The sequence below is a fragment of the Bombus vancouverensis genome, chromosome 14, assembly GCF_051014615.1.
Source record: "Bombus vancouverensis nearcticus chromosome 14, iyBomVanc1_principal, whole genome shotgun sequence".
In the NCBI taxonomy this organism is placed as follows: Eukaryota; Metazoa; Arthropoda; class Insecta; order Hymenoptera; family Apidae; genus Bombus; species Bombus vancouverensis.
Window position 1 is genome coordinate 4,397,343 of NC_134924.1, and position 12,446 is coordinate 4,409,788.

At 41.2% G+C, this 12,446-nt stretch overlaps 1 protein-coding gene across 4 annotated transcripts in view; it reads left to right on the forward strand.

The window, feature by feature from the left end:
- The window catches only part of grh (grainy head), a 161,794-nt gene that overhangs the window by 125,843 nt on the left and 23,505 nt on the right, over positions 1 to 12,446 (forward strand). For all 4 annotated transcript variants that reach the window (XM_033343668.2, XM_033343667.2, XM_033343666.2 and 1 more), the window contains exons 5-6: positions 8,927 to 9,287; positions 11,089 to 11,472. In XM_033343668.2, coding sequence (XP_033199559.2) covers positions 8,927 to 9,287; positions 11,089 to 11,472 — 745 coding nt within the window. The remainder of the gene's footprint in view (positions 1 to 8,926; positions 9,288 to 11,088; positions 11,473 to 12,446) is intronic.

The window sequence follows — 12,446 nt, forward strand, 5'->3', positions numbered from 1 at the left end:
GCCCGACCGGCGTACACACCCGCGCTCGCTTTTACCTTCTTGCGAGCGCGCTTCGTTCGTCGCGCGATTCATCGCGTTTTCCTTCCTATACAGACGCCAACGTCGCCGCTTTTGAACGCTAGAAACCGGACTAGGTTGGGTTTTATGGGTCCTAGAGGAATTGCATCGGCCACGGCGTAACCGCGGAAGGAGGTGGATAAAGAAGACCTCGCCGACGAGAAAGGCTGTTACGATAAGACGTGAGATCTAAGAGATAAGGGGTTCCGTTGAACCGAAAGCTCGATCGAGGTGAACGTTCTTGCTCCTGGAAGAATAGGATAAACAAGCTGATGAAATAGAATCGGTTTGGTTGCTTGATATTTCTTTTCGTAATCGTCTTTGTAATCGGTCAATTAGAATTATTGAATCTGATTTTTTAATACATAGTTTGATAAGGAAATATAGGTTTCAGGAACTTACTTGATGTTGCCATCGTCGATATCTTTACCTTGCAATGTTGTAAAGTCTGAAGAAACATATGTGTTTGTAGAATTATCATATAAAATAGTAAATCTCAGAAATTCCATGTATTAATTGTGTTACTTTCTTGCGATAAGTTCATTAACTTATGGAAGCAAGTTATCTGTTTGTCGGGAACTGACTTCTGAGAGGCTTATGTGCAAATTAGTTGTACAGCAACGTTTCTTTTCTGCAAACAAGTTTAGATGTTCCTATTCCTCGAAATAAAAAGTCGAGTTATATCCACGCCATGCAATTGAATAATGTTATTATTTTCTACAATTCAGAGCCGGAGTTTTAAGTGGACAAAAGCAGCGTTATTTCTTTCGCTATATAGTCATTAATTCTTCCTTGTAAAACAAAAGCCGCAAACCTACAGAATAATTCCGGTTCTCAGGCTCATTTTCGAGGTTTAACACGTCTTCCTGTTTCGCAACGGAAAGTCCGGTTTCTCGCGGCTGGGGTCGAATCGCGAGGCAGCTACCCCTGCGAAAACTCGACCGTATCGTGCTGTACGGCTCTACGAGATCGCGACAACCTCGACGATGTGTCAAGTGCGCTTTTGACCTCACGATCCCTGAGTCCGATTCCCCGAGTTCCTAGATCGAGACAAGTTTTCGCAGTCGTTCGACTGATCTCCGCGGACAAGCAGCTAAAAATATGGATTCTTGTTTCGCAACCCTGGTATTAATATACTATAACATTTAACATTCGACATTTGTAATAAATAGACTCCGAATATTTATTGAAATTTATATTTTTATAAATGTAATTAGAGAAATGAAACTTAGATGAGAAGTTTCACCAGTTAGATATCACGACAAGTATCGTTATCGTATATTTTGAACATTTTATATATTTTTGCATATTACACACATTTGCACTTTCAAATATCCCAAAATTGCATAAAAATCCCCGCCCTAGTCATAAGAATATTTGCGCTTAATTTTATTTATTATCCAAAGTATCCTATCTTTCTTCTTTTTTTTTTTTTTCGTTTTCGTTTTAGGGAAGTGAATTATGATAGGTTAAGTAATTTGATTCGTCGTTCGATCGTTACCATCCCCACAAAGTTCCAAAAAAGGGAAACGGAGCAGAAGTCACGCATGTAGAGATCACGATCTAGGCATGCCCGACATATCAAACTTCGCCTTCTTCCAAGAAGAGGGAAACGCTTCTAGGGATCTACACGCGGGATTTTAACATTATAAACATAGTTCAGAAACACGGCATTAAGATCAACGTCCTATGGAACGTTATGAAAAAGATTCGCATCAAAATCAAGATCCTGGAAAGCGACACGTGCCCGACATACCGAATTCCCTCAAAGTTTCTCAAAAGTTCATATACTTTACAAAAGTCGGTCTCTCGTGAACCACTGCAACCTTCTGAAACAGAAGACAGTCTAACAATGGGAAAAAATATCCATTCCAGTTATATAAAATTTCTTTCCAACTCCCGTGAATCCATAACTCTTCGTCCGATAAGAAGAATCTCATAGAACTACAAGACAATTCGATAGAGAGCAAAGTCTGTTCCAATGACAGACCAATAATAGATAGAAGTTATAGAAGTCTTCCGAAAAACAGAATTTCTCTTCATCTTGCACAAACCAATACAATCCAAATCAGATAAAGAAATACAAGAAGAGTCGAACCATACGCAAAACCAGACGCAATTACCGATAAAATAACTATATACGCTCGAAGAAAGCAGAGCAATCTGCTTTACAAGCAAGATGAAGATCTCCAAACGTTCTACCGCCGCGTGTCCACCATACCAAGCTCGCCCAAACTGAGAACTCTTCCGGGAACCGAACAATTCACGTAGGAGAAAGGGCGTGCGCGCGAAGGGAAGCTGGACGAGGCGCGATGCGATGAAAGAAGTGGCAGAAGCCAGGCCTCGTCCACGTTGGTCGCATTTAAATTCGCCGACGCGGTTGAACGTCGAAGAACTCGCGTACATATGCGGACCACATACACGGGTGGCGCGTGCTGCGCGCACAGGTGACGTGCATGCGTGCGTGCGTGCTTGCCAAGGTAAAAAGCCCCGCGTGCGTCTTCGTTCGTTTTGCTTGCGTCACGTTGGAAAAAGCGGAGGTAAAAAAAAGAAAAGATAGGAGGAAAAGAAGAAAGAAGGTGGAACCGGCTGGTCCTGACAATAATAATCAAAACGAATGACCCGAGCAGACGGTAGAGCGCCACGCAGTAGCGAGACCTGTCTTTCGAGTTCGACCGCTGCAGGTCTCGAACCAAGCACGCTCCCTTCCGATACGCCCGATTTCCGGTTTCAGGAACGACGATTCCGGTTCCGAACCGGGTCCTGCCTGGTACCGCAAGTTCGTTCGGGATACAAACAAGCGTGCACGCTACCGTCCGACCCTTTCAGACTGACCTGCTCATTCTACGACTGTTAGGAGTAGACACGCCTTGCTAGTTAGATGAAATTTGTTTGGATTCTTTTGGATTTTCGACGTCGATGAGGGAGTTGACTTTGTAACTGGTTACAAGTAATTGTTTGGAGAGCGTGATTTTTTGAAGAACCAAATGTAGCCAATAATTGGACATCTATATTATTTATTCTATAGAAAGTGGTTTCAGGAGTAGTCTGCTCGAGAGAGAAGAACGTTGATGTAAAGACCTAAGATCTGTTTAAATAGGATTGGTTACTGTTTTACAGGATTAAAGAACTTCTGCAGGCTCCGATAGGTTTCGTCGAAACTTTTTGGATTTTGGGCGTTGACGAGGTGCTTTGTAATTAATTAATAGCAATTGACTGCAGAATTTCTCAACGCTTAAATACGGTTATTAATTGGATGTCCATATTATCTATACTATAGAGAGTGGTTTCAGAAATAGTTTGATCGAGAGAAAAGAACGTTGACGTGAAGATTCGTGGATTACTTTAAATAGGATTGATTAATTTATGGATCCTTATAGACTCTGCTACTTTGATTTTGTGCGTTCATTTAGGAAAATTTAAATACATGGTTGATTAAAAGAGATTGTTTAGAAAAAGTGTAACTCTTGAAGAATCGATATATTATACAATATATTATAATAGAGAGTAGTCTCAGGAGCAGCCTATAGAAGATTTGTGAACTGGTTCAAACAGAAGTCGTGAATTTGAAGATAAAATTTTGCTAGCTTAATTGTTGGAAGAGCATAGAAACATACATATTCGATCGATCGTGAGAATATTCCTTTAGATAGCGACAAAAGGATTAAAATAGTGGTTGATTACGAATAATTACTTATGTGGATTGAATGTATGTATGTAGTTGAATGAAAATTCTAGAATCTTGAAAGTTTTCACTCCGTTTTCCCGGAACCGCGTGCTTAATACCGTATCACTCGTTCGAATGACGAGCATATACACTCTAGTACACGCGTATACGCGTCTGTGAGCAGACGGTGACCCTCCAGCGACCTGGCGACCTCGAAGCTCGCATGGTACGTCTGTCTTGTCGTCGATAATGCTGCACCGTAAGCGCATAATTGCCTCTTTTGCGCGTACGAACGCAAACGGTACGCAAGTTGCGTGGCGACGCGGCAAAAACGGCGCGGTCGTGTAACGTTACGTGGAATAATTTGCTCGTCCGTGTACGGGGAAACAGCCGCGAATTCATGAATTCGTGGAAACCGGCTTGAGAATTACCGCATAGGAGGTGATTAAACTGTGCCACGGCGTCGATTTCTTCTCTTCTCGATTCCTCGCCGTGATTTGCGACTCTTTCGTGACAAAACTATACCACGATCTTACGTCATGTTTTAACACTTTCGTGGACAACAATTTTGGCAGGTATTTTGAAACATACCAGCTTGTCAGAAATCAAATCGAATAACTATGCTTTTCGTTGACATTTTAATTTCATTACATAAGTGCAGAATTAATGTTTATTTCTCGAGAAACAAATGGCTCACTTTCGCGCATTCGTTTATCGCAAGAAGATGATCTGAATTTCAAAGTACTCAAAAAATAGAGTTTATAATATTATCGCCTTTTGGTACTTCTTAATTTATGAAATTAATTACTGTGACTTCCGAATGTCACGTTTAGTGAAATTTACATATTGTTTCGTTAAGATACGAAAGAGAATAGAGTTAAGAGACAAGTTAGAATAATAGAAGCTCACAGTAAGTATAGGTAGATAAAAAATATTGTAAAAAACAAAAAATTAGACATATCTGGGTTACGAAAAAAAGCTCGAGCGTGAGAATTTGTAAAACATTGCACAAGAAATGGAAGATATTGGTCGTCACGCGAATTCCTAACAGGAATTGACGCAACTGCAACGCAATTACTAGTTGCGTTATAACGGATCGTCTCGATCAGTCCTTGATTTCAGGCATCATAGGATTTTACGACTACGACGTTTTATAAATTATTGAAATGGAAAGGAGGAAATTGGCACGTTCTGACGTTAGATTCAATCGTAGCTAGCTTGCGAATCACCTCGGACTTTTACTACATACGAGCGTCGAGGTATCGACATTTTCCTTTTTCAAATCGAACAATCTGCCTCGAAATGCAGTTACTCTTGCGATTTCTACACTTGCTTCTATCTCATAATTTCTACGTTCAATTCTATTATGTAATTCCTATATCCGTTTTCGAATTTGTCAAAGCCTCATCGTCATAACTTCGCGGATTAAATGCTTCTTCTCTCCAACATTTAACGCCTTCGACAAAATTAAACATATATCTAGTGCTATATGCTAAAAAGTATCTTATACTCCACAAAAATCCACAAGCTTCCTCTGAAGCTGTCGAAAATATATATCGTATAATTAAGAAGTACGATGCTTGTAGCAAAATAAAGTTTCCTCAAAAATTCGTGAACCGCGGCCTTGTAATTCCTAAACGATACGTTAAAGTCGCACAATCCGGAAAATCCTACAACCCACCCTTAGCTGGCAAATTATAATAATATCATAAATTACGAAATACGTTAGCTGCAATACCCATCAACAAAAATTGTCCCAAAAATCCGACAGCATTGCCCGAGGCATCCAAGGATTAACACGTCAACGATTCATCCGAAAAGAAGCACGCGTGCCCCCGTCGATTCTCGCTCATGTCAGAGCATTACCCCGTAGTATATGCACCCAAAATATTCAAAAGAGAGCGGACTTAAACTGAGAGTATCGGTACGCGTAAGGTTCCCCGGGCGGATTCGCGATCTCCATGAATCTCAGCGATCCTACATCAGGGATTAGCATCGCATTACCACGGCGCGGCATTAAGAGTACGAGGCGTGGAACGAATGCGCGTCTCGACGCAACGACGAACAAGCTTGGATCCATTTCACGTAAGCCGAATTCATGAGGCTGTGCCGTCGTCGCCTCCGGTTATGAGACGAGCAACAGCTTTCCAGCGCGGAAAGGACAACAGAGAGCGCGCGGTACTCCTCTGGCTTTCACCAGCCGTTTTTCCATCGTCGTTCCAATCCGCACCTCTTCAGGCACAAGTGTGCCGAGGGCGACGACGTGTCGCGTCCCGTCATCCTTCTCTACTTTCCTATGCAACTCTTTCCTTCTCTCCTACCTCCGGTGTCACCCTTTTCCTCGCTTCCAGCGAACAACCTTTCTCTCTTATTCTGTTGTTCGCTCTTTCTCGCCTCGAGAGTAAACCAGACGATGCCAGAAAGGCGGTAGACAGAAAGCACGACGTGTACAGAGGGGGAGAAGAGAGACGGAGAGAAAAGAGCAGAGAAGAGAGGGTTAGACGAGTGAGATCAGGTATCAAGTGTAAAAAAAGAGCCATTGTACGGGAGCATCTGACCGTAGGGTAGGTACCTCAGTGGCGATGTTCAGCGCGGTAGAAAAGAGAACGAGAGAGACACGCGGCCTGTCTTCGTTCGTTTAATAGAAAGAGATGGAATGAAGGAGGCCAGAGAGACCGGTGAACCTGGCGGAGGTTGCCACGACACGTCGGGCAAGGACGAGAGCAGGGAAGGAAGAAAAGGGAAGAAAAGGGAAGGAAGGAAAAAAAAAGAATGCGCGAGCAAACTAAGAGAGAAAGAACATGCAAGTGCAAGAAAGAGAAAGAAAGGGAAGGAGGTTGTCGTATGCACCGAGAGCGTTGGCAGTTTATAAGGGTCCCCCGTATTGTGGATACGTATTATCATGCTAAATATAACATGTTAACTACTTCGCATAATGTCGGCCCGCGATCCTCTCGATTCTCTCTCCCCGTACGACCGTTCGGCGAATCGCGTTTCCGCGCCCAGAAAATTTTATTGCCGATGGTTCGGCAGATGCGACGCGACTCGCTACGATCCTCGTGCCGAAGGCGACGGCGCTTCTCTTCCCGTTCCCAGAGCCCCCGGCTTCTGGAAACGAGAACCTCTTCTGGTACATACCAGGAAGAATCGCTGACATACGATTCGTTATTTATGTACAGTAGCTTTCTTATGCAAAATTCGGATGTCGAAGATTTATGATAATTAGACGTAGAAGCGAACTTGAATATTTTTATGGACCACGAAACGTGTTTAGCAGTTAGTAGAGGCGATGTTTATATCGGCAGATTGACTTCGCTAGAAGAAGCTTCGATAGCACTTCTTCATTGTTCCTAAGACTCGTTCAAATCAGTCGATTGAATTCGAGCAACATGAAATCTCTTCATCGGACGATTTGAATCTGTTCTCTACTTGATTCGAAATGTTCGTTTAAATTGCTGTTCTCTCAAATTGTTTAACCTGATTTTACTAGTTATTATTTGACTCCAAGTATTACGGTTTCTTCGAGTATCACTAAAGCTTGAGATACATTTTACAATATTACGTATGATGTACGTATAACACACGATTTACAATGTCAACTACAAACAATTATTTATAAAAGCAAATGCCTTTTGGATTTTAATGAAAAGCGAATCTTTCTCCTCGTTCCCAACGCCATTTCAAATATCCATTACTTGAAATCAGTAAACTCGACTTGTATATACACAAACTTCAATCTAAGTAACTCGTCGTGTAGAAACACGTGATTGTTCAAACAACATTGTTAGTTCTATAAAGCAATGAATCTACGCATAATCGATAGTTTATAGAAAGGAACGCGCCGACGCTTATCGTTTATATTTAGTAATGATTGGAAACTATCGATATTTATTCGTCTTTACCTGGTTTTTACTGAGAAAAGTCAACGTTGCGAAACAGCTGTGCCATAGCTGTTATTGATGAGACACATTACGCATTTATTCGCCGTGACGGACCTTGAAAATCTATGAATTAATTATACTTTATATACACACGAGCGTCGCACGATGTCCGATGATATCGTCATTGAGACGCGGGAAATGACAAATGTACCGCAGTCATCGGCGCTGTCGATCCTACTTTAGCTTATCTTCGTCGTAGAACACGCTGTCGTACAATAAATCGCTCTGCTCGTTAGCTAATACCGTATTAACATTATTATAACTTCCCTCGGGGTATAAAGATTCAGCGCGAACGTTCCAAATGCAATCGATTTAGTGGGAAAAAAAAGGAAAGGAATGATCGTCCAGCCCCCACCCCCTCCGGGGAAACCTGCCATTATCATATCAGTGAAACGTTAAAATCTATCTTTCCGAAGAAAAACGGAGAAAAAAAGAAATTCTCTGTAATCAAGCTATCGACGAGCACGTTTAATAAAATAGCGTCGTCTAGCATCGTTTGCATCGCAACAAAATTAAACCCTGTTTTAATATCGCTGACAACGAAAGCGATACGATCTTTTAAGTCGCCTCGTAATTAGATCTTTTTCTTGCGACATCTGCATAATCGATTCTGAACTTGTTGCTCGGAATTCTTCGGCAAATGTAACTTGATATAATGAAGAGTGGGCAGTTAAAGTTATAGCGAAACTATCTTTATAAATTGGAAAATAAACTCCAAGCTCCTTCTCTTAATTGGTTCTGTATCGATAATAAATTGCTCGGGACAATCAGAGGATGAAATATTATGGTTGCATTAATTCTTGTTTAATAGTAATTACGTGATTATATGTCGCAAGAGGAAAAAACGACAAGTCCATTTTTCTTGATTTTCTGATGTTTGCGTTAGCTGTTGAAAGGAAGGACGCTAAGCATGAAATTGCAACGAGAGAAAGTAGAGAAAATGCATATTTAATTACAAACAGTTCTCAATCTTCTTCTTAATAGGATTGAATTTTACAACTTACTTACACTTTTTCATCAAGTTCGAAAATACTAACTAAGGTTTAACGTGTTTTTCTCTTGCTATGTTCCACGTGTTTTTCTATAAGAGCCGATAAATCTCACAAAGCACTACAAGCAAAGTGCAAAGAACGAGGAAACATTTCGCTTGCGACCCGATTCGCCATGCGCACTTAGCGCATAGTCGATCGATCCCGAATTGATAATGTCGAGCTGTAAAGGGAACCGCAGTTAAAGGTCGATTCTCCACGGACTGTTGAAGGGGTGTGATGGGCCAGAAGCTGCTAGTGCAGGAGGCGCCTGGCTCCGGTTCCGGTTCGACGAATCGCATGGAAGGCGGCGAAGGCGCCGGAGGAGGGGAACTACACCACTTCCTCCATCAGTACAACCAGCCGTCCCACAGTCCTGGCCAGAGTCTACAGGGTGGCCTTCCGCTTCCGCTTAGCCCGCAGTCCCTCAGACACGACGGTTCCTCGAGCACCGGCATCGCCGGAGTCAAAAGGGAGCCCGAGGACTTGAGCTCGTCGAGAGGGGCGCAACAGTCCAGCAAAAGGCACAAACAGGCTCAGCCGGACAGTCCCACGCCACCGGGAATGTACCATCATCATCAACATCAACTACAGGTGAGACCATCGAGCAATTTGTAGCTATGATATTTTCTATAAAACTTTGCTGATTTTTCCTTTTGTTTCTTCTTGTCTTGTTTTGTCACACAATAGCATAGAAGCGTGAATTTTTCATAATATGGAGAAAATATGGAAAAACAGTATCAAAGAAACAATTCATTTGCTGCAATTTTACATTAAAGTACTTTGGTAAAGTATTTGGAAGCATTCAAAGATACAGTAAATCTGATTTCACGTATTTTTGGAGTTATTGCCTTTCTGCATAGTAAGTGCTTCATAAGAGAGATGGTTGATATTTGTGTTGTGATGATAATATTTAATATTAGGAAGACTAATGAATCTAAAATAAATACTTAATAAAAATTGACTTCAAAAGATCCAGAGTCTCCCTATCTCTGTGTTTGGAGTAACAGCAAATTCTCAGATTGCTGTTTAGGTTCGTTTTTAAGGTGCAAAAAGATGTATTTAAGTGGGGGAAATAGAAAATCTAGTGCTGCCGTATTAAATTAAGGTGAAATCGTGAAAATTATTATACTACGAATATTTATGCAACTAAAAAAACAGAATACAAATAGAGTCATTAAATTTGAAGAAAATATGAAAAAATCGTTCTTTCTTAGTATCGTTTCATAAAGATTTTTGTAAAATGTTCGAAGTTTCCTTGTTTGTTGAAATAAATCTCGTTTGCAAAAATTCAACAGTCACAGGAGAGTTAAATTTGCCATAAATTTTCTGCAAGATCACTGTAGCAGTAAAAATATATATAGCGATACGCTAGCAGGTAAAAGCTTTATAAGTTAGTTGTTAAATAAAATATTATTTCCAATCTATATGATGGGGGAAATTTTTAAATAAGTACAGGCATTAAATTATAATATTAAAAGGCTTGATGTCAATGACGGCCAATCAACGAAAATATCATGTTGCCTTCATCAGTCTCTCCTAATTACATGCACAGGCCTGGCAACGAAACGAGTCTAAATCCCACAGAGATTATCGACAGTCAGCTGAAAAATGCGTGTTAATAACTTTCAGGATTCCAGTCCGCTCTTAGAAAACATGCTCCACACAGTACCTGTCCTAATAAACATACGCGACACTATCCAATCTGAACTCCATCAAATCCGACTTCGCTCCATTGCGATTAAAATACATGACGCACATTAAAAGCAATAAAGAAAAGACCCAACACTGCCTACCCTGATCTAGATATAAACGCAAGACACTAGCCTCGCTGATTCCGATACAAATAAGCGTCATTATCCCGACTCTGTTATAACAAACATACTTGACGCTATCTAATTCGATCTCGATAAAAATTCTGAATATTAGCCCGCGCGATCGAGAGAAAAATACCCTATAGCATACTATATTCCTATGGAAATCCGGAATAACAATCTCGTCCAGTTATAACTATTTTTAGCTAATAATAATAACTATTTAATAAATTAATAGTAACTAATTAAACATATTAACTAAATTGTTTTAAAAATTTTGCAATATTATTCAGTTTACGAACTATTTCAGGTATTCAATAAACGTGTTTGCGTTCGCGAACTTGACGATCGTTAAAAGATTTCAAACTCTGAGAGTTCAATTATGTCCTATGATTTTCAAGTTCTATGAAAAATGTCGTATCAGTCATTTTTACTCCGATAACCCTGAAATTCTCTGGAAAATTCCACACAAAACAATCACTCTTCTTTTCTGATAGTGCTAAAATTCTATGAAAAATTCTACGTTAATTACTCGTTACTGTTACGATTTTGATGTTAATAACGATTGCGTAAAATTTCAGGTGCAACAGTACGGCAGTCCCTACGACCCCTACAGCTCGTGCAGCCCACGATTGCAATCCACGGCGTACACGTCGACCTCGGCGACGGGCGCGGCAAACACTGGGAACCCGAGCGGATTGCACCAGGAGGCCACGGCGGTCTACGTCACCGGCGACGCTCTACCACCATTGGCTTCGTCGAGCTCGTCCTCGTTGTCCACCACGACCGCTTCGTACACGAGGTACGAGGTTGTGCCAAGCTCTTACGCGACGACACACGCGATACGCTCATCCTCGAGTAGCAGCAAAGTCCTGACCGTTGATCTTCCCAGCCCCGACTCCGGCATCGGCGCGGACGCGGTCACGCCCAGGCAAGATCATCATCCGCCCACGGCGCTTCATCAGGTCAGTCCAAATTAAATGATTATTTGACACTCGAATTCGAAACTATCAGCACTTTAAAGACGGTACGTACACCGAGACACGTTTAATGGAAAATAATCGCATTGCAGTGTGTAAGAATGAGACAGTTTTCGAGCAGTATATTAATAACGACGTAGATATATTAGGTCGCCCGGAAAGTTCTTTTCGCGTTCGCCTTATCTCGTTCTGCTTAAGTAAAGATACCACCAGATCACTCGTCAACCGTGAGATCACTAATTATCCTCTGTAGTGGCACATGAGTTAGAGAACAATTGAAATCATGTTGTTGTTTTGCCTCGGAGTATCAAGATCGTTAGGATACACGTAATGTAAGAATAAGTAAACTCCGGGCAAAACAATGTCGCCGCTACGTGCAACCGTCGAAAGAAGACGAATTCGAATTTTCCGACTCTCCCCCGACCGGTATAAATAAACGCAACCGAAAAGAGTCAGTTGTCGATCAGCCTGTTATCAACGAATTATCAGCGATCTAATTAACGAGTCATTAGCGATCCTATTTTACGACTTACACACTATCCACCACATCTCTGGTAAGGCAAGAGAACAGTTCTCGACGTTAGTAGAAAGTGTATTGAGTGTTTTTTGCGTGGAGAAAGATAGAAGACCAAGAGATGCATTTTTGTCACGTTATGTTTCACTACTTTAAAAAAGACAGTACGCCTAAAAACATTACAAAGGAGATTTATGACGTTTATGGTGATCGGTCTACAACTGTTTAAACAGTCTGGAATTGGTTTAGGAGCTTTAAAGCTGGAAATTTTAATCCGAAAGATGAAGATCGCAGCGAACGTCCATCCACCACTGATACTGACCTTACCAAGGCCTACCTCGATGAAAACCTAAGGTCTAGTGTTCGTGAGATAGTAGATACTTTAAACATTCCGCGAACAACGATTCATGACCATTTAATAAAGCTTGGGTACGCTAATCGCTAC